Here is a 22632-nt window from a genome sequence, read left to right as displayed (position 1 = left end):
TGTCAGTCACCATCTCCCCATCTAGAGCAGGAAGCAGGGACTTCAAGGAGAACCACCCCAGCCAAGCCGGGCTGCCCCTCTGCAGCTCTGAGACTTGGAGGAGGTGGCTTTCGGGAAATCCATCCATCTCTACAAAAATTTGTTACCTTCTTTGCTCTAAATAGACCTTCAGAGGCTTTGGATAGCACTTGGCTATTGAAGGCAAAAGGAGAAAGGGGTGGCAGAGGATGAGATCATTAGATAGCATCACCGACTCGATGGACATGCATTTGAGCAAACTCTTGGAGATAGTGGAGGATAGAGGAGCCTGGCATGCTGCATTCCAGGCGGTTGCAAAGAGTCAGAAACGACTTAGCAACTGAACAGCAACAACAGCAATCAGTTATCATTCTCATTGGATTTCCTCAAATTTTAACTTAAACTGATATTTATTTATGGAATTATATACATGTTATAGTTAAATTTCATTATAGAAATGTTATGGAATATGAAACACCACAAAGAAAAAAAAAGTCCCATAGTTCTGAAATAACCGCTGTTCATAATTTGATATCTTTGTTTCTAACATTTTATATGCTTAAAGTTACATCTTCTTCTTTACCAAAATGGGCCCATTCTGCACATACTGTTTTATAGCTTTGTTTTTCTCATTTAACATTGTACCGTAAACTTTTTTCCATTTCATTAAGTATTCCTCTATAACATAATTTTATTAGCTACGAGTATTTCATCTTATGAGAAGATCATTGTTTATTCATAAGTACTCTATTTTTAGACATTATCTAGGATGTTTCAAGTAGTGTGCTACTATAAATAATATTTAAATGAATATCCTTATGTCTAAATCTTATAAATCCCTGAAACTCTTCCTTAGGACAAAGGTTTGGAAATAGATTCACAGCCTCAGTAGATATGCACATTTTGATACATGTGGTAATATTATCCACCAAATACAATATGCCAGTTTATATTCCAACCCCAGCTCCCCAACCTAATTATGAGTTCTATGAGGCTTACTGATATGTATACTCCACAGTGAGAAGGTAGTGTTGGGTATACAGACAAACCTGTGCTTCAGTTTCTTCAACTGTAAAATAGATAGAATAGTGCCTACTTTGAAAAAAATAGGATTTATCCATAAGGTGTATTTCATGAGGGTTTAATGAGTTAAAATATGTAAAACCTGAGCCCAGCACCTAACACACAGTTAAGAATAACTGTTAGCAAAAAAAAATAAAAAAAAATAAAAAAAAAAAAAAAGAATAACTGTTAGCTAGTGTAAGTATTCTACTCTATGGGATTTCTACTGTGTGAGTTTTTGAAAGAATTAAGTAAAACCCTGTAAATAATGGGCTTCTCTGGTAGCTCAGCTGGTAAAGAATCTGCCTGCAATGCAGGAGACCTTGGTTCAATTCCTGGGTCAGGAAAATCCCCTGGAGAAGGGATAGGCTACCCACTCCAGTATTCATGGGCTTCCCTGGTGGCTCAGACTGTAATGAATCTGCCTGCAATGCAGGAGACCTGGGTTTGATCCCTGGGTTGGGAAGATCCCCTGTAGGAGGGCATGGCAACCCACTCCAGTATTCTTGCCTAGAGAATCCCCATGGACAGAGGAGCTTGGCGGGCTATAGTCCATGGGGTCGCAAAGAGTCAGACACGACTGAGCAACTAAGCACAGCACATATATTTATTATGTTTGGGCCAGTGCTCAACACATACCAACTATTTAATAAAGAGCAGTTATTGAGAGCCAGACAACTCTGTCTTAGGCTCATGTAGGCAACTAAGAGGTAGGCAGAAGGGTGAAAGCAGGCATGTAAGAATCAGGATACAGCTTGATAGACATGTTCTAGGATAGAGAAACTCGGGTTGGGAGGTCAGGAACACAGAAAGGCAGACCAGGCGGTGGAGGGGTTGGGAACTCAGGCGGACAGACCGCAAATGGGGCAGCAAGAGGGCAATAACTAATTTTGAGAAAAACATCCACTTTGACAAGGAAGTCACCAGAGACAAGCTTGCTGTGTTATAAGGGATCAATGTCTAAGTCCGACCAGCCTATGACCTAAAAAAAATAATAAATTGATCCCATGTCTTACTTGGATAGAATGTGACAGAACTGATATGCCCGTTGCTAGAGGAAAGACAGATGGTCCCTCCGTGTTCAAGTTCTGCTTCCTGTCAGGGATAGAGAAATCACTCCTATGTCTGCTACAGACTTCGTGTATCTATTATTTGAGATAATTAGGCACCCAAGCTGCGAGCTACCCAGAAGCTGTCCTCCTAAAAGAGATCTTGCTGACCAACACCAGTGCTGTGGAGAAACCCATGCTGTGGGTGGGGCCATCTTGTTAAAAGAAAATTGAGAGTGAGTTTTTCAGTCACGTAGCAGCCTTGACTACCCAACGCTTGACCAAATTGTTCTTCAGGCCTGGGGTTTTTATTGCCTTAGAAAACCCAGGACAAAGAGGATTTCTTATCACAGTGAGTTAATGACCCGACTCCTTTTTCAGGTATTGTGTTCATGGTTTCTGTTGAGAGTACATTATAAATGCTTTTCTACTAGCATCTACTTTAAAATGAGCAAAACATGCCAGTAGATTATGGATAAGTTTCAGGTAGAATCTACTTTTCATTTATGTTTCATGTAGGTCGAATGAAAATAAATGCCAGAGAAGCACACATCCTGAAATATACTGCAGGCTCTCTGAAAAAGCAAAGTCAAGGACCATTCAAAAGCTCTGAAGTAAAGAACACCTTAGTTCTGACTGTAGAACAAGTTTCCCTTTCTAGTCTACCCTCACTGGCATCATGCAGCAATCCCCAACGTGAGGCCCTGAACCTGATTCTCCCTGAGAAGCAGTCTTGACCCTCTTTGGATATTTGAGTGTGTGTGTGCATGCTGTGTCGCTTCAGTGGTGTCTGGCTCTTTGCGACCCTCTGGACTGTAGCCCACCTGGCTCCTCTGTCCATGGAATTCTCCAGGCAAGAATGCTAGAGTGGGTTGCCATGCCCTCCTCCAAGGGACCTTCCCAACCCAGGGATCGAACCCATATCTCTAATGTTTCCTGCGTTGGCAGGCAGGTTCTTTACCACTAGTGCCACCTGGGAAGCCCTTTAGATGGGTCTAATGATTGTGGTTTTTATATAGACCATTCTAGAAACACACAACCCAAGGCTCAGATGGAGCTCTTAGGTGGAGGTAGAAGGGGAAGGGGAGCAGACAAAGCTTATGGTTACTTACCATGGCCTCATCATAATCACCCACCTGTAACTTCATTCATATAGTGAAAGAACTCGGGCCTCTGTCATCTTGAATATTCCAACCATTAATATGTGGTCCTGCCTTTAAATCAGTGGGATATTTTAAAAGTCAGATGCATGGAGTGGAAAGTAAGGATGTTTATCTAACTTTGCATAACTTTGCATATAAACCTAAACTCTTGAGTTGGCAGTCATGATAAGAATGGGGGAAAAGCACTGGTTATAGCTTTTCTGAATGAGATACCAGTAGGGATCTTTCGACACTGTGCTCTCTAACAGTAGGAAACTTTCAGAATTCTGAGGTTTAAGGGGAAAGCAGAAGTCATATTGATGGTTTAGAATATAAATGAGTAAGGCGTTAAATATAGGATTAAAATGAGACTACTCTGAGTTTGCTTTGCTTTAAAAAAAGGTAAATTTTTCTGTACAAATGTATATATTCCCCTCCCCCACAATCCCCCACGTAGCCTGTATATATATATTTCTGAGATAATCAAATTTAATATGAAGAATCCATAAAAGGAAAGCATGAGCAAAAGTAACTATAGGTCACAGTCAAACTAAATTCTCATGATTCACTAAAAAGACATTAACATACCCCATCAGGGCTAAACTGTTGGGGTGGTAACTTGTGTGTCTTCACATCACCAGTGAACTGCTTGAAGCTTTGCCCTGCACGCATCATTTCTAGTGGGAATTATGCAGGAAGAAAGAAGCACAGACGGGACTGGGACTCTTGATTCCATTGTTTGGCGAGATTCTTAGGAAGGTGTTACCTGATGATGGAGTGATTTTTTTTGCTGGGACCCAGACTATGGCACAAGGTTCTGGCAGAATAGACCTACTTGAGCACACTTTGTACATGCATGATGCGCCATCTAGTGGTTAAGTGAGCCTAACCTTAATGAAAAGGAAAATGGTCTTTTCTGGTCCCTGGTGCCTCCAAACTCTCCACCACTGGATTAGAGCAACAGGAGGTTTGATGCTGTAGGCTATTTGGGGGGAAGAAAAAATCTGTTTTCTCAGAAGCCATACCTTGAATTTATATTAGGTGGTGGCGCGGTGTGGCAGGGGGCAGGGGGTAGAAATACTGATATTACAGTAACTATGCCACCCAGAGGTTCCAAATTGGCAGTGTCTGGCACACAGAGTACTTTTTTCTGTTTTAGTTGATAGAGATATAATGTTCACAATGTACTACATAGATCTTCAGTATATAACTTGATACATTTTGACATTTGTAAAAATTTGCCTGTAAATAATCTTCATAATTACCACCTGAATCAAGACCAAGAATGTTCCCAGCATTCCAGCCGCCTCCCTCCTTTTCCCTCCATCAGCCCTCCCTCAGATATAACCACTCTTCAGAGCCCTGTCACCGTAGATTTGTAATGATGTCATGAAACAGACACTCCTAACCCTAACCTCCAGGAAAGGGCAAAATCCTATAAACACCATTTTAATAGTTTGCCCCCAAGGGGACAGTTTTCTCATGAGAAACATTCCATGGCTAAACAGAGGCTCTGTTTCCTGGGTTTACTGTTTTTCAGAATCCAGGTGGCATAATCTCTCTTCAGTCCCAATTCCTCATATATTGTTATTCTTCCCCAGCTTCTCACTGAGAGATATATCCATTTGGTGCACTGATTGTATTTTCCCAAGTGTCTCTGCAGGCAACCAAGTCAATTTTCAAAGAAATCCATTACTTCTGAGCAGAATCTCAGAGGTGCCACTGATTGTCATGGCAAAGCCCATGAATTCTGATGCAGCATTTCCAAAATGACTGTGGATATCATGTTACCAGCGACTGCATGACACTGTTCATAATAAGCCAAACAAACTGTAATGGTGAGAAAGGCTCTCAAACCCATAATTCAGCAAAGGCTAATTTATAATGCGTAGCATCACACAGTCATTGTTGCCATTTCTGCAAGACCTCTTTTTGTTCAAATGAAACTAAATTCCCTCTGAAGGTCAACATGTTTAGTATGTCAAAAAGCAGAGCTGGTTCTGAAATAAAACTGTTGTGATTATTCCAGAGCTGTCTTGTGCATATCTATTTATTTGATTACTGAACTAACACACAGTCTATCAGCCAGCAGGTCCAGTGAGCAAATTACTTCCCAGTATTTTGCAAGGTGCTGGAGATAGAAAAACATGAGATGTAGGAGTTGTCCCTCACTGTCCAGGAGTTGAACTTTGTTTAGAGCAGTTGTCCCGGGGCCTGCAACCAGGTATATAAAGAGATGGCTGCCTCTTGGAAATACAGGCATTATCCTAACTTATTCCTTTTTACAAAAAAACTTGTATTTTTTTCCTAATTATTTGTGATGGATTTGGAAAAGTGAAGAATGTAAAGAAGAAAATACAGGGTTTCCCTGGTGGCTCAGTGGTAAGGAATCCGCCTGCCAATGTAGGAGACATGAGTTCAATCTCTGATCCGGGAAGATCCCACATGCCGAATAGCAACTAAGCCCATGTGCCGCAATTACTGAGCCTGTGCTCTGGAACTCAGGAACTACAATTACTGAGCCCACGTGCTGCAACTACTGAAGCCCGCGTGCCCTCAAGCCCAGGCTCTGCAACAACAGAAGCCCTCACACTGCAGCTAGAGGGTAGCCCTCACTAGAGAAAAACCCAAGCAGCAACAAAGGCCCGGCCCTGCCAAAAATAAATAAATAAATAAAAATTTTTTCAAAAGAAAATGCAAAATTCCCCAATCCACCAAAGAAAGTCTAAAATGACTTTTATTAACTTCTTCCAATGAATTATAATTCTCTTCATTTTCTCTGTGTGTATATGCAAATATATATTTATCTTATGGCGTTGGGATATTATGATTTTTATCTATCAAAAGAAACTCTTGAAACATATTTACCACTTTGAGTGACTTAATAATTTCTAGAATTTCTTTATAATTTTTAACCACTCCCTGTTATTGGAAATTTTCATTGTTTGCTGTTATCGTTATGGAAATTTAATGCCTATTATTTTAATTATTTTAATGCCTATTATTTCTACCATACTTTATAGCTGGAACCTCCAGAATAGGGTTAAATAATAATGGTGATGCTGACTGTTTCTGATTATAAAGTCAATAACTCTGGTATTATGACCACTGCTGAGTTGAATTGAATAAAAATCATATTAAGTACTTTGAGTTCCAGTTTTTAAACATCAGCAATGGGGAATTGAACATTGCCAAATGTCTTTCAGTGCAGTTGAAATAATTAGGTTTGTACCGATTTGGCCTATGGATGTGTGATAATTTTATTAATAGATTTCCTAACATTGGTCCTCTTCCACCAGAATGAATACTACTATTATATCATAGAGTAAGATACTCTTAATGAATTGTCAAATTAAATTCCATGCTATCAGTTTTAGAATTTTAACATTCACGTGTGTTGAGCATTGTTCTTGAGAGGTAACTAGTGTGGCAGGATTAGAGTAACACTCTGTCTCATTCTGGTCTGTGAATGCAGGTTACCTGAACTGGACATAGACCTGTTTTTCTAGTATTCATTCTCCATTTTTTCCTTATCTCTTATCTCAACTCAATTTTTTTTTTTCCTTTTGTGAATTTACTAAGTACTTTTCTTAACTTTTTTCAAAGCACTCATCACACTCATATTAAAATTTTCTGTATATGTGCCTTCTGCTCTTGCATGAGTGGTCTTGCATTCAAGAGTTTTCCATCCTTCTCCCTTAGTCAACAAGTGTTGTCCACCTAACCTCTCCTATAGGGTCCTGGCAAAGCACTGCAGTGACAGTTGGTGGAAATGCACTTAGATGAGTTTTGTTAATGCGCTGAGATCTCCAAACCAGCCCAGCACTCAGCTAAGGAGGAAGGCAAGGAAGTGGAATAATTCCAAAATCTTGTGACTGCTGAGCAGCACCATGAGTCCGGAAGGTACAAATCACCTTCCAACGGCTTAGGAGTAGACACAGCAGGGACGAGTGTGACGCACTGAGACCAGCCATCCTGTATCCTTTATCTGCCCCACGTGGCTGCTCCATCCTGGTCCTGATAGTGGATAACAGAGAGAAGCAATTAGTTCAAATACTTCTGCCTGCCTTGAGTACACACTCTTAAAACTCAGTATACTCGGTATATTCTAATAATTAAAAAAAAAAAATCCTTCCAACACTCATCTCAAGACATCACTTCTGTATAATATCTTTCAGTTGCCAGTTCTTTCCCAGGAAAAGGCTTACAAAATATGGACCCAGCCCGAAATTAAGGCTCTCCTTCGAGGCTATAAACCACTTGAGGACAGGGCTTAGGTCTTCAGTATATGCCAACTCCCACTATGCTAGGCATATAGTTTAAACTTCACTGAGGTTTCTGAAATTAATTGCTCTTTTTTTCTTGTAATGTAATGTTACTAAATGATGTTCCTCACACTTACTTAAAGATCCAAAGCAACAAGGACAGTACAGGCCTTTTAACAAGTAGTGAGAAATAGAATCACTCAAAAACTGTGATGAAAATTAATGGAAGAAATGACAACAAAAGTGAAGGGAAACCTAAGTACACTATTCAAGCTAGAGTCCTAAGGAATGTGATGCCACTAGTGGAATCATCCAGATGATAACTTTTACGTGAAGTACTTAGCTTTCAGACCATCCTTGCAAGGGAGCAGTCAGTGGGTATCACTGGCTTCATGCTTCTTTGCAGTAACTAGAGTTCCTTTGAAGGCAGTGAAAAGTTGTGTTCAATGATTACTTTCTCCTTTTCCTTAGGGTGTTAAATACCACATTATTTGAAAGTTGGGAGATTGTTGGACCTTACCCTTCCTGGTGGGTTTTTAACCTACTGCTGTTGGTAATACAAGGCTTGAACTGCTTCTGGTCTTACTTGATCGTAAAAATAGCTTGCAAAGCTATTTCAAAAGGCAAGGTAAGATAACACTCGCCCTTTCTAATATGTCACAGAAAATTATGGTTTGGGGTTCTTCTGAATCACCAAGAACATTATTTATTATTTAGAATTTCATCAAAACTGCTTTTTCTCCTTCAAAGTTTAGCATAACCTCTTGGAAACATAATACAAATTTTCATTTTCTCTTAGTGATTTTTTTACATGTAGTATTGCTTTGCTGAGTGATCTGCATTGCTTTGCTGAATGATCTGCATTCATAATTTTAGATTCATGGTGATATATTATTAACTGTGTTCCTGCTCTCCCTTTCTCTATCTCCTTTGGTCCTTCTCTGATTATACTTATATTAAACAAAAATTTAATAACTCTTTTATGAGAAGTGTTGCTTGATGCATTCTGACCATTTATAACTTGCCAGTAAATATTTAGTTAAATCTCTTTGGTTAAAAATGGGGCTCATAATAAATCATCCTGGGCCTCAACCCCTCTGTATAGAGCAGTGACTTTTCTGGAACATTCTCTGCAACATTTTCTTACTTTCATTGTTTGTTCTCTTCCTTCTGCCCACCTGGAAGTCTGGGAAGTGGAACCCTTTACATGTAAGTTTCTCACCCCTCTCTCTCTCCATCCTGGCTTCCACGTTAGCCTTTTGGAGTGACACTCTGGTGCTTTTGTTTCCATGCATGTTGTTCTGTCTCATCTGTTGACACTATCTAGAGGCTCTAACCAAGATGTGGCTCCCACCAGCTGTGAGGGATGCTAGGGACAGCTCAGTTAGTGCCCTTTTGTGTGAGCCTGCATTCTGCTAAATTTTGCATGATCCAAAAGAGAAAGAAGTGGGTTTCTTTCACTGGTGTTAACATGTTGGTTGAAAAACAGAAATAGACCAAAGTGAAGTAGGAGAGGCAGAACTAAGTTGAGGAGAGGATCAGCATGGTCCAGAAGGGAGGTCTAAGCATCAGCTCTTTGCCAAGACTGCCCTGGGCTGCAGGACAGCACCTGACCACTTTGTCCTCCGCAAGCACCTGCCACGGGGGCTCGGGACATCGAGTCACATAGTATGAAGCCTATACTTGGCATCATCTCCTATGTAAATCCAAAATAATTAGAGCAATGAATCGTTTAGAAGCAAAAGTTTTATCTTTTTCTCTATGACCTCCTACTCTAAAATGAGCATGTATTTCTACTAACAAACAAAAACAAACAACAAAAAAACCTCTCCTGTCCTCATTTGCATACAAATTGCACAGTACTGTCAATATGATAACGGTAACTGAAAACACAAGGGGGCCATAGATTAGATAATTTGTGTCCTTATTGCACTGCTATTTCTACCAGGTATATTGTCTTCTCTCCCGCTTTACTCCTTCAACTTTTCAAGGAGGCAGTCAATTTTATTCCAGATCTCAGGCTTCAAAATATCTTAACTGCCATTGCTGCTTACCTAAGACAGTAAAATTCATCTTAGCCACAGGTCATGGGCTTTATATTCCTGTGCGTTATTTTAAGATACTCTGAATTGTTCCTTTCTTTGAAGGTAACTTAAGTATAAATTTTTTTCTCAATGCAATGAAAAATAATCTTACTAAGCATGCACATGTAAATTAATCACTCTTTGAAACTGGAGTTTTCTTTCCTATTAGCAGCTTAATTTACGACTAATGGATTTCTAAATGTAGTGGAGCTTTTATTCTAATGCTGTCTTTGTGACCCATCTTTTATTTTTAAGTTAAAGTATCCTTATAATCTAGTCCTTTTGGTGTTTCAGTATCTAAATCTTCTTGGAGATGATCCTTGTGAGCTAAGTCTCATCTCAAGGGCCATTAGAGTGAGATCCATTTTTATATATTTACTCAATCATCTCTGCTTAGGCTGGAGCAGCAGTCCTCAGTTCTCACCTTCTTCCATCCCCACCCTGCCAGACAGAGATGATATTGTCCTGCAGGAATGGGGGCTTCTCAAGTTAGTAGTGCAATGGATTCCAGGGTTCTCCAGTTGGAGGGTAGCAGTGACACAGAGAGAATGAGATGTGGGAAATCCCTCAGTTCATTCTGAAATGCTTCCCAGGAGACTGCCAGCTTTTCAATCCACCTCTTAGAGAATCATAAGGGACTAGATTGGGAAACATTCTTTGAAGCCAAACAAGCCACCAGGTCCCTAATGCCAGCCCCCTTAGAAAAGAAGTTCATGCCACTCAGTTACTCAGGGGTGTTAAAGCCTGTTGGGGTAAATGTTCACTATGTTTGTAGGCATAAAGTAGGAGGTACAAACTATTTTAATTTAAAAGCAGTGGAGTATTTCCTTAATTTCTTCCTACGTTACCTCCTTATGAGACCATATGATTGTTTTTCATTCTTTATAGTAATGTATAGACTTATATCCTGATGCCAAGTCATCCTCATGACTTGATGAGTCTGAATAGAGGATGGAAGAACTCTGGAATGATGAGAGTCAATTCATGATGATCCAGTCAGTAGATTTTTCTTGGGAAATATTTTAAACTATTCCTTACCCAGCAAGTACCCCAAATGCCTCCTGCTGCCATTAGCTGTTATGTTGTATATAAAAATTTCTACTTAATTCTAGCAGACAGAAAGGCAAATTAAATTGTACAAGAATACATTAAAAAGCCAAATAAGAATGATGTTTTAATGATCAGAGCTAGTAAATATCTCCATTAGTGTAATTAATTGAGAGCTGACTCTAAAGGATTCTCAAAGAGAATGTGATCATCAAAGAATAAATAGTTCCATTTGTACCAAATTCCTATAGTGCCATTCTAGTAGTATGGTATGCTACTTTGCCAGTAAGAGTGGGGTTCATGGTCTAGTACATTCTAAATATCCAAAGGTAACTTAAGGAAGTCAGCAAGGCTAACCCCCTGTGATGCCTAAATCCACCTACATTCCTTGATCACTGACTTTGTTGCCCAAAAGTCTATCTCCAATGAAGAGGAACTTATTACTCTGGCAATGTTCCTATCCTGTTTGATTTTTTTAATACTTAGATGTTTTCCTTTATGTATGACTCCATGTACTTCTGAGCATGTTATACCTTTATGATTTTCTTCAGAGTAGGTTGCACTCACCTTCTTGTGTTCCACAGGTGTCCAAGGATGATCGAAGTGATATTGAGTCTAGCTCAGATGAGGAGGACTCAGAACCTCCAGGAAAGAACCCCCATACTGCAACCACCACCAATGGGACCAGTGGTACCAACGGGTATCTCCTCACTGGCGCTTGTTCCACGGATGATTAATTACTCAAAACTACAAGTCCCAAACAAAGTGAACTGTTCGTTCCTGGAAGTATTTAATAAATTGCAAATGCAGTTCCTTTCATAATCTCTCAGCACCAGAAACTAAAATTAGGATTATCAAAGCATTTTGAATAGTGCACTGCCATATGTCCTGTCTGTGAATGAAGAAGAATTACCATTCTATATATGTAGGCATGCTTTATGTAATTGACACAAGGGAACGGTATTTGCATTTGTACTGTCTTAGAATATTATTTATTTTCTTTTTGTATTTGTTTGTAAATCTGTGGACGAAAGAGGGTTTCCTCACTCGTTTTACTCTCTGGGTTCATGACAGTGAGGGAGACGCTCCGTTTGCTTCTACCCCTTTCTTGCTGTGACCTAGTCCACTAGGAGCATCAGCTTAATTGGTCACTTAGAGCAAGCAAAACCCAGTGCAAGATTCTCGTGCAGCTCCAAATAGGTTTGCTCTCTTTGTGTTACAATGCCCATTCTGAAATGGCCTATTCAGTCTCAAGTGACCTTTCTCCCAGTGTAAAGTTGAAACAGGATGAGCTCAGTTTTGTAAGTGTCATTTTTCATGGTCAATTGGTGGTGGTGGTGGTGGTTTAGTCATGAAGTCATGTCCAACTCTTGCAACCCCATGGACCGTAGCCTGCCAGACTCCTCTGTCCATGGGATTCTCCAGGCAAGAATACTGGCGTAGGTTGCAATCGAACCCAGGTCTCCTGCACTGCAGGTAGATTGTTTACCAACTAAGCTATGAGGGAAGCCCTTCATGGTCAATTAGCTGTTCCAAATAGAGTGTGGTTATTGGAGGACTTAAAATTTTTTTGTGCGTATTAAATTGCTTTGGAATAGACTTCATTTGTTGTGCACACAGCCAAAGTTTCTTCAGTGAGAATGGTAGCTAGTTGGGGATTAAGTTTTTAGGTTACAGAGACTTTTTTTTTTCCTCCATTATGGGGTCAATGCTCCAGCTCTGAAGGAAGACTTAAGTTCATGGTTACAAACAAAGAAATCAGTCTTCCTACTGGGAATTTGTCCCATGGTCTGAGAATAATACAAAGAGAGCAGCCAGATTTCAACCAGGTTTTACCACTACCCCTTTAATTAGTGCAGTCTTCCGCTATGTTATGAAAAAAAGAATCTAAGGATATTTAGGGACAGAAAAAGGGGACTTCCAAGCGTTGCCAAAAGTCACCTCTAGTGCAAAGCACTTTACTGCAACCAGCTTTCAAGAAAGCACCCTATCTAGTATTTGATCTTGTTTGTTTTTTTGGTTTTTTTTTCTAGGCAAAATAAAGCCAGTGAGAGTAAGACCATTTTACCCTTTGTTTTTTCTCCTTAAACATAACCCTAACATAACAGAATTTCCTGTTACTCGAAACTGAGCAGTGTTACACTGTAGGTCCTTTTGTCTGCTTCTTTGAAGGACTTGTTCATTTTCCAGGAATTTTTGTTCAAATGGAGCTATTTCCAGAAAAAAAGCAACAAAAATTCTACTCAGCAAATGAGAAAGACTACTGAAAAAATAAGTTTCCGTAGTCTCCTACAGGGCAGTGTTATTTATGTATAGATAAGAAAACCATACACATAAACCAAAGATTTTATCTCTTTTCTTCCAACTTTTAGTAAAAGGGAATAAAAAGTTATTATAAATACTTATTTCATAAATCAGGAAGACCGTTTCCTGAAACAAAGCGTCCAAAACCACAATGCAGTGATACCAATGTGCAGGTCAGGACTAGTGAAAGGGACAGCAAAGTACTAAGAAGTGCATGTCCTGCTCAAAGCCACTCACATTCAGTTCAATTTTTTTTTAATTGAAGTAAAACTTTGTTCCCACGATGTGCACCATGATTGTTAATAGTTAAAAGAATGCTCCCAAACAAAACCTCACACTGTAATGTTAAATCTCTTCCCACCTATTTATAAAATAGTGTGTTTTCAGTATGGTTCATAGTAATGATTGAAGGACCTTAGAAATATGTCTGCTTTTTTGTTGACGAAATGGTATAATTAAAAAGAACAGGGGTATGTCTAGGAGACTAATTTATGGATGGTCAAGTTGTAAGACCAATCATTAAATATGAAAAGTACTTGTCAAGTTATCTGAACATCTGCTAAAATGCAGATATATAAAAAGTAAACCAGCAAGCATGTTATAGCTGAAAATTTTTGATGAGGTGAAAATTTCTTCTCAACTAAAATGTGGAACAGAAGAAAGCCTTGTGCCTTGCTTTAGTATCTAGAGCAAGTCCTCTGATGGGTGAAATAAACCAGAAAGCCACAGTGTGTTTCTATTTGGGTCATTTGACACTCTTTAGCATAGAAGAATAATTTCAAAAGATCTGCTTGTAAATTAAAGGTTTAGAAGACTTGCATGACATGAAGAAAATTGTCTGTCCTTAGCAAAGACATCTGAACATCTGACTTTTGTTCTTCCCAAAAGTCACTTAGAAGGAGAATTGGGAACTCTCAGAGCCTCCCTGACCACTGACAGTAACAATGCAGTCTCTATGTATCAATACATTTGTATTTATTTTACATTTTAAGACAAAAAGTTCTTTTTGATTCATCAAAATGGTGTTTGTAGGTCTTTTGAGATAAAGAATAATGTCTCTCTATCTACTGCTCTCCCATGGTGGCCTGATAAGCCTAAGAGAGAAAATATGTGAGATCGCATATCTTCTACCTGTGCCAGGCCATAGCTTTGGAAGTGTATATTGTAATGTCAGCTGTAGGTTAGTAGGAATGTTGTTCCCCATTAATTGACTTAGCCTGTCCTGGTCATATTCAAATCTTCCCAAGGTACAAAGGGGTATGTAGGAAGGAATCTAGAAAAAGTAATATTTTATTCTCCAATTCTATAGCTTTTCTAGACCAATTAGAGGGAGAGAAATGTAGAAATTCAAGTAGAATTTGGCCTTGGGTCAATAAATGATACAAAAATGTGTGATCTGTGTATGTACATGTAGGTTTCTCAAAAAGAACATGATAAAACCAAAATATCACTGACTCATCCTTATCCATATTCTTTTCATGAAAACCATCCGCCATGTGCAATAGAAACTTCCCACCTCCCTTTTTACTGGCTGTTCATGCCACCTCCACAGCTGAGAGGGGAAGACTCCTTTCAGCCTCTTTGCCTCAGAGCTCAGATCATGAAAGCCCTAAGGTCGGCATCTAAGTAGTCCCCATTTCCAAATTAAGTGTTACAAATGTTGAGAGTAGGGGAGCAACTATCCGTATTTTGGATTATTAAACTAAGTGTTGAGGAAAATGCACAAGATTTCTGCTTCACCCAGGGATTTTATTAACATTCAGCTCCTGCTCAGCTGCTGGACAGATGGTGTCTTGAGAGACCATCAGATAATGAAACAGGCATCTGACAAAGATGAACTGGAAAGAAAGGTAGGCTCTCCAAAATAAACAAGCAGTTGGGTGGGAGAAATAACTCTTTAGTGGGATAAAATTAGGTCACCGGTAGCCAAAATGACAGGTAAACCTGAAAATGTCCTGTTCTGTTGCCAAACTTTTCATTCTGAGCGTTTGACAGAGTTTGAATTTGAGCAAACTGCACACATGCACCTTGGGTAGAAAGGGCCTGAATTTTCCACTCTGTATATTTCAACCTCATTGTTATTTGGGCTGAAGTAAGAAATCATATTTCATTTCAGCACACCTGAGTCTTTAAAACAGAGCTCTTCCAAGAGAACTTTATAGACACCCATGATTGTTCCCAGACTGTTCATGATTTTGCATTGGTAGTCATTTTTGTCCCTTACTTGGAGATGTTAATGCCAAAGTTGCCTGAATATTTGAGTATTTTTTCTTAATTTGAAGTATGAAAATTATACAGAATAGTTACAAAGGTATTAAATAATTCTCTTTATCAGTATGTCCTATGATGTCATTGTGTCCAAAGAGGTTTCAAGAAATTCTTTAGAAGTAAGAGGTTAGATGTTTACATTTCACATGCTATTTGAGGTCTTAAGATTCTAATTAGCTTACTTTTTTTCCCCTCTTTGTCTTTGACTGATTACTGCTTTGTAGATAAACATTAGTAGCCCTGAAATGTTTCTAGTGTTCAAATAAGAAAAAATCAAATCAGATCAAAGTCTGCACCTGTGTCCTGTCCATGAAAGGAGTACTGCCAATCACAAACAGTTCATGCAAAATGCAGCAAGATATTTTTTTAAGTGACGTAATTGTTGTCCCCATAGTAGGTTTAAATTTCTCTTGGTAAAATGAAATTGTACCATTTTCAAATTACCAGATCGTAATTAACACTGGTTCACTGTGGCCACAGTTTAATTCTTCATTTTTAATAGGCTGGCAACAGGCCCTGTGGTTTACATTTGTATGCATGGTTCCCTCCCGTCCCCTAGGGGGCGCTCAGTAGATGCTAAGGAGGCCTGTCCACTTGTCCCTTCCGTGCTGTCGAAATGCCTAACATAGGCTCACAGGAAGCATACCTGATGCTGTTTTTTATGGAAAAAATTGTATTAAGGAACATAAAACATTATAAGTAGCTGTTAATATCTGTAATCACCCAAAAGAGTACCTTAGTCTTTCCAACGTGAGTTCAACCTGAAGCCTTTGAATGGAACATATTACCAAATGTCCATAAGCAAAGATCTCCATCCAATCAAAGACATACAAGTCTCTGCAAACAGATGACACATAATATGATGTCTCCACAAGACTAGACATTCTCAAGAATGCCCAGGAAGGAATGGGGAGGGACTGTTAGCCTAAAATCTAGCTTGTTTATCTTTCACTCACCTTCTTTTAAGTCTGGAACTCTTAATAAAATGAATCTAAAATAGTCACTTATCTGCTATCAATTTCCCAATAACCATTGGATCAGTTGTGTATCACACTTCCTTCTCTGATTCCACTAAAAAATATATATATTGTGCCCATATGAGCCTGTTTTCCTCAACACAAGTCAATGAGAGCTTGGCTTCTTCTTTTGGTATGTGTTGCATGGCCTGGAAACCAGGGAACAACAGCTGTTGGTGTGATTTCTATTTTAAGTGAAAATTAGGTTTTATAGAGACAATTTTTTTCTTTTGGATCTACAACAGTTTTTTTAAACTGTCATTATAAATCTGCCCTTAAAAAAGTAGGGGTTTTTAAAGATTAGTTGCCAAATAGAAATTCACTCTGTAATAGGAACAGTTATATGGTGATTCTAGAACTTTAACTTCGAGCTTCAGTAATTTAAACATGGAAAATAGCCTCCAAGTTCGATTTCCCAAAATTTCATAAAGCCTCTAAGCTCATGATTTTCATCTCCTTTTTGCCCGCATGATCAGTTACCTCCATAGCCATTTGGTGTCATGCAAAAGGGAGGTGGTTAGTTTGGGGATTTGATTTTTTTCAAGTTGCAGTGAGAAATAGGATAGGTGACAAAACCTTACTTGTTAAGACAATTCAGTGCTTGAGCATCTCTGTCAGAAATGGAATGATGTACTGTTAGCCAATTAGAATTATTTTATGTATTGTTACTGTATTTTGCTGATTTTTATATGAAAATATAATTATTCATTCTTGATCTCTGGAAGCAGTTATTATTATGAGGATCATTTTACTTTGAATACACTTTCATAATAAAGATAAGTCTTAAGAGTACAGTGTTAATGCCCTTTTCTGTAAGCACTACTGAACTTGTATTGGTAATATGCCACATCTTCCTGGACAAGATTCATTTCAGTGTTCACATCATCCTACAGTTTTCTTGTAAGCCTCCTCAAATCCCAGTAGTCGCTATGATTACAAAAAAGGAATGTAATATTTATACGTTTTATATATATATATATAGTTATAGGTTATTTTGTCAAGAATTTAGCTAAGCTACTTGATGGTGTTGTTATCTCAGCATCCATTTTGTTTGCCAAACAGCCTGCAGGGACCATAGCTTGACACTAGCCCCTCATACAGGTGCATGTCCTGAATAGCAGCCCAGAGTCACAAGCAAATGTAACTCCCTGATATGATTTCCCCAACAGTCCTTGTGATCAACAGTCTCCTGCCTCCCAGTGCTTTTGTATGCTTTATGCATCCCTTAGATAAGACCTCCCCCCCACCGAGGGCAGGGGGCTTACCAAAACCTCTTTCTTTTGCCTTGAATTGACCAGTCTGGCCATAGCCTAGGGACTACAAGGCTCTGCACCCATGGACCCTAATAAGGCATGTGCCCCAGATCCTGTCTCTTTCTCTCTGTCTGTACTCTGCCTGACCTTCCTGTGTGGCCCCTTTTGGTGTGCCATGTACTACCCCCAGGACCTGTGAATAATAAACCTATTTCAAGTTCTCCTGTGGTCTGTTGGACTCTGTTGTTGGTTCACCATCCAACACCCTATGCTCCACTTAACAAAGGTTAATTTAGCAGAATTAGAACATATTTTATGTTACATATACATATATAACATATCTATGTTATAATATCACTTTGACAATTAAGATATAAAAGCTTCAAGTTAAATTTTATATAGTACTTCATTCTGAAAAACTAGAATTTACAAAGTTATCAGTTCAAATTTATCAAACTGTGCTGATTTTTTCCAAGCTATTAAAAAGGCACTAAGGATAAACAACACAAAGCCCAACACACAAAATTGTCCCTCAGAGAATGTGCGCTTGTAGGAGCTTGACTGACAACATCTTCTCGGGGTCTGTGCCCCACTTTGTTAGATCTTCTCTCACTCTTTGTCTTTCCTGTGTAACTCTGTCTCCCCCAGCTGCTCTTCTGCTCTAAGCTTATGTCATCTCATATCTCAAGAGCTATAAAAATACCACTGACATTCAACCAGACACCCCCACCACCACCAGGATTATAAAAAATTAAGCAAACACCCTATTAAAAATCTTAACACATATCATAACCACCCCCAACAACATTCTGACTCCAAGTATGAGTTACTGTAATAAATTAAACCACCAAAATTTTTCTGAAGCACAAAAAGACTATTAGCGATGCACCATTTGGGGAAGCCAGGAACTCTCCAGGTCTGCTAACATAGCGTAGCATCTACGCAATAGTTCTACAAGCGTATCTCCCAAATAGTCATGATGCAACTCAGTTTCTCTGGGCCCCCTTCCTTACTGCTGGGAAACATCCATCCAGGTACATGAGCTTTCTGTTTCCATCAGCCCCATGCTTGCTTCACCCGGAGCAGTGGCAGCAGTGCCAACAATGGTGAAAGATGGCAGGACAGCCCAACAGCAGGGTCATGCACCAGCATCCAGGGTGGTCCCTCAGAACCAGTCACCTCAGTGAATGGAGCCTGAGGACCACATCCCCAAAGCTGCTGTAACCTGAGGAAAAGAAAAGTTATATCATTCCTAAACACTGAAGTTTGAAAATTATGTAAAGTGTCTTTTAGAGTCCAGGCGGGAAACAGAAGTCACTGTTAGATGGTTGAGTGGAAGAAACTTCAATGAAAGGACTATTTTCAGAGGCCTGGGTAGGACTATAAGATCAAACATGGGATGGTAAAGCACCCAGAGTCCAGCAAGCATGGGAAGCAGTTACCACCCTCGGCTGTAACCAGAGGCCATTAAAAGGTGGTGTGGAGAAGCTGCCCTGTGGGGACTGGAAACTTGAATGGGGAGCCAACATCCTCTGGTATCTCTCTTTATTCCCACCCTCACACCGCCATTGGCTGAACTCAGCTGGAAAGCTCCCAATGGGGGCCCAGGGAGATGTGAACAGGGGGGGTCAGTCTCCCACAAGTGGAGCAGAGATCTGGTGGGAGGTGGAAATGAAGAGCAAACAGAATAACCAGCATAAAGCTGGTTTCTGGTGGTGTTTCTGGAGACTTGTCTAGGGCCTGGCAATTAACAGGGCACAAAAGATGTTGGAGAAACAAGAACCCACCGGTGAGATGTGAGCTGTCAGCAATAAATATTGCATTACTTAGGAAGCAAGATGAGCATGAGTTCTCAATTTGTCTCCAAGTCTTTCCTTGTGGGGGAGCCACATCCTCTCCCTGGTGCCAGGGACAGAAAAGTTGAAGGGTTTGTGGCAGGACTCAGATAAGGGAAGCTACCTGCATTACCAGCTTCACAGATCCAGGCACCCAGGACATAAGTGGAGAAAGATACAGGTTAGAGAAGTATCTAGAAACAAATAGAAGAACTCAGCAGAGAGGGTGTTGAAGAGCTGGGAGAATTAATCAACTAGATTTGTAGGAAAATAAATGGGTTAAGAAAGTCTAGGCTCTAGGACTCATAACAAGTATTGAAGCAATTCTTTAGGCAAGAGTTTTGCTTGTTTTTAAAATAATGAATAATAAAACTAGTCAAAGCTATGTTTTTTCCAGTAGTCATGTATGGCTGTGAGAGTTAGACCATAAAGAAGGTAGAGCACCGAAGAACTGATGCTTTCGAATTGTGATGCTGGAGAAGACTCTTTGAGAGTCTCTTGGATAGCAAGGAGATCAAGCCAGTCAATTGGAAAGGAAACAGAATACTCCCTGAATACTCATTGGAAGGACTGATGCTGAAGCTGAAGCTTCACTACTTTGGCCACCTGATGCCAACAGCTGACTCATTAGAAAAGACCTTGATGCTGGGAAAGATTGCAGGTAGGAGGAGAAGGGGGTGACAGAGGATGAGATGGTTCGGTGGCACCACTGATTCAATGGACATGAGTTTGAGCAAACTCCAGGAGATAGTGAAGGACAGGGATGCCTGGCATGCTACAATCCATGGGGTTGCGAAGTGTCGGCTATGACGGAGCGACTGAACAACAATAGTTGGCATAGCTACAGATAACTTGAACAGCAAAGGCTCACGTTCCTGGATGCATCATTCAATCATCAAATCATTTAAAAATATTTATAGAAAGCCCATTTGGTGCTAGTAATTGTTGTAGACATTAAGACTAGAAGGGTGAATAAGACATATAATTCCTGTTTTCTTGAAAGTTATAATTTAGTAAGGAAAGGGAAAGACAAAAACAAACAAAAAAATGATGAATATTAGTTTGTCAGGGCTGCCATAACAAAATATCACAGACAGGGTGACTTAACAGAAATTTATCACTTCCCCCACTTCCCCTGGCTCTGGAGACAAAAGTCTGAAATCAAAGTGTCAGTAGAGTTGATTGTTTTCAGAGTTCTGTCTCCTTGGCTTGCCTTCTTACGGTGTCTTCACACCATCTTTTCTCTGTGTATCTGTCTGTCCTAATGTCTTCTTTTTAGGACAGCAGTCATTCTGAATTACGGCCTACCCTTAGAACTGGACATGGAACAACAGACTGGTTCCAAATAGGAAAAGGAGTACGTCAAGGCTGTATATTGTCACCCTGCTTATTTAACTTATATGCAGAGTACATCATGAGAAACGCTGGGCTGGAAGAAACACAAGCTGGAATCAAGATTGCCGGGAGAAATATCAATAACCTCAGATATGTGGATGACACCACTCTTATGGCAGAAAGCGAAGAAGAACTAAAGAGCCTCTTGATGAAAGTGAAAGAGGAGAGTGAAAAAGTGGGCTTAAAGCTCAACGTTCAGAAAACTAAGATCATGGCATCTGGTCCCATCACTTCATGGGAAATAGATGGGGAAACAGTGGAAACAGTGTCAGACTTTATTTTTTGGGGCTCCAGAATCACTGCAGATGGTGACTGCAGCCATGAAATTAAAAGACGCTTACTCCATGGAAGGAAGGTTATGGCCAACCTAGATAGCATATTTAAAAGCAGAGACATTACTTTGCCAACAAAAGTCCGTCTAGTCAAGGCTATGGTTTTTCCAGTGGTCATGTATGGATGTGAGAGTAGGACGGTGAAGAAAGCTGAGTGCCAAAGAATTGATGCTTTTGAACTGTGGTGTTGGAGAAGACTCTTGAGAGTCCCTTGGACTGCAAGGAGATCCAATCAATCCATCCTAAAAGAGATCAATCCTGGGTGTTCATTGAAAGGTCTGATGTTGAAGCTGAAACTCCAATACTTTGGCCACCTCATGCCAAGAGTTGACTCATTGGAAAAGACCCTAATGCTGGGTAGGATTGGGGGCAGGAGGAGAAGGGGACGACAGAGGATGAGATGGTTGGATGGCATAACCGACTCGATGGACATGGGTTTGGGTAGACTCCGGGAGTTGGTAATGGACAGAGAGGCCTGGCGTGCTGCAATTCATGGGGTTGCAAAGAGCCGGACACGACTGAGCGACTGAACTGAACTGAACTGAACTTAGAGCCTTGTTTTACCTTAATCACCTCTTTTTTTAACCATCGATGAGATTTTTGTTATATTAATCTTTTTTTTCCAACAAAAGGGAAAAAACAAAGTTTCAAGGGTATCGTAATTTGGCAAAAAGGTAACATCCTCTATCTTCTGCAATAAACACTGATTCATACACATAATCTATTTTAGGGACTTTTAGGGAAATGTACATAGAATGTATAAATGTGAAAAGTATCTTAAGCACCTCTTTCAAGGCCTTATCTCCAAAAACAGTCACCTCCTGAGGTGCTAGGGGTTAGGACTTAATATGAATTTGGGGGGGACACAATTTAGCCCACAAAACACAATGATGTCACATAATGACAAAGGATAAAAGTAATGAAGGAACGAAGTGATTGCATGGTTCTGCCAGGGCTCTTCAGGCTACACAGTCACAGACCCCTTACAGACAGGTGATTTGGGCTGAGATGTGACTGTCAGGGGGGGTTCCCCAAAGGCTCAGTGGGAAAGAATCTGCCTGCAATGCAAGAGATGCAGGAGATGTGGGTTTGATCCCTGGGTTGGTAAGATTCCATGGAAGAGGACAGCAACCCACTCCAGTATCCTTGCCTGAAAAATATCATGGATAGAGAAGCCTGCTGCTGCTGCTAAGTCGCTTCAGGTGTGTCCGACTCTGTGTGACCCCATCGACAGCAGCCCACCAGGCTCTGCCATCTCTGGGATTATCCAGGCAAGAACACTGGAGTGGGTTGCCATTTCCTTCGCCAATGCGTGAAAGTGAAAAGTGAAAGTGAAGTCGCTCAGTCATGTCCAACTCTTCGTGACCCCATGGACTGCAGCCTACCAGGCTCCTCCGTCCATGAGATTTTCCAAGCAAGAGTACTGGAGTGGGTTGCTATTGCCTTCTCCGATAGAGAAGCCTGGTGGGCTACAATCCATGGGGCTGCAGAGTCAGACACGACTGAGCACGCACACACGCACACACGTGACTGACAGGAGTGGCTATAGACCAGGCAGCAGA

At 40.2% G+C, this 22632-nt stretch overlaps 1 protein-coding gene across 3 annotated transcripts in view; it reads left to right on the top strand.

Moving 5' to 3' along the window:
* CERS6 (ceramide synthase 6) overlaps nucleotides 1–17047 on the top strand; it is a 342789-nt gene extending 325742 nt beyond the window's left edge. The window contains exons 9-11 of one of the 3 annotated variants that reach the window (XM_081582606.1): nucleotides 8008–8164; nucleotides 8722–8745; nucleotides 11252–13699. In XM_081582606.1, the coding sequence (XP_081438732.1) occupies nucleotides 8008–8164; nucleotides 8722–8745; nucleotides 11252–11404 (334 nt within the window). In that variant the 3' untranslated portion in view covers nucleotides 11405–13699. Of the gene's footprint in view, nucleotides 1–8007; nucleotides 8165–8721; nucleotides 8746–11251 lie in introns of all 3 variants that reach the window. The other 2 variants (XM_081582607.1, XM_081582608.1) reach the window with 2 other exon arrangements.
* Nucleotides 17048–22632: the final 5585 nt, after the last annotated feature.

Source organism: Giraffa tippelskirchi, chromosome 3, assembly GCF_054371585.1.
Source record: "Giraffa tippelskirchi isolate mGirTip1 chromosome 3, T2T-mGirTip1v1.2.pri, whole genome shotgun sequence".
NCBI lineage: Eukaryota > Metazoa > Chordata > Mammalia > Artiodactyla > Giraffidae > Giraffa > Giraffa tippelskirchi.
The sequence above is the reverse complement of the archived record's forward strand: the minus strand, read 5'-3'. Positions and strand labels throughout refer to the sequence as shown.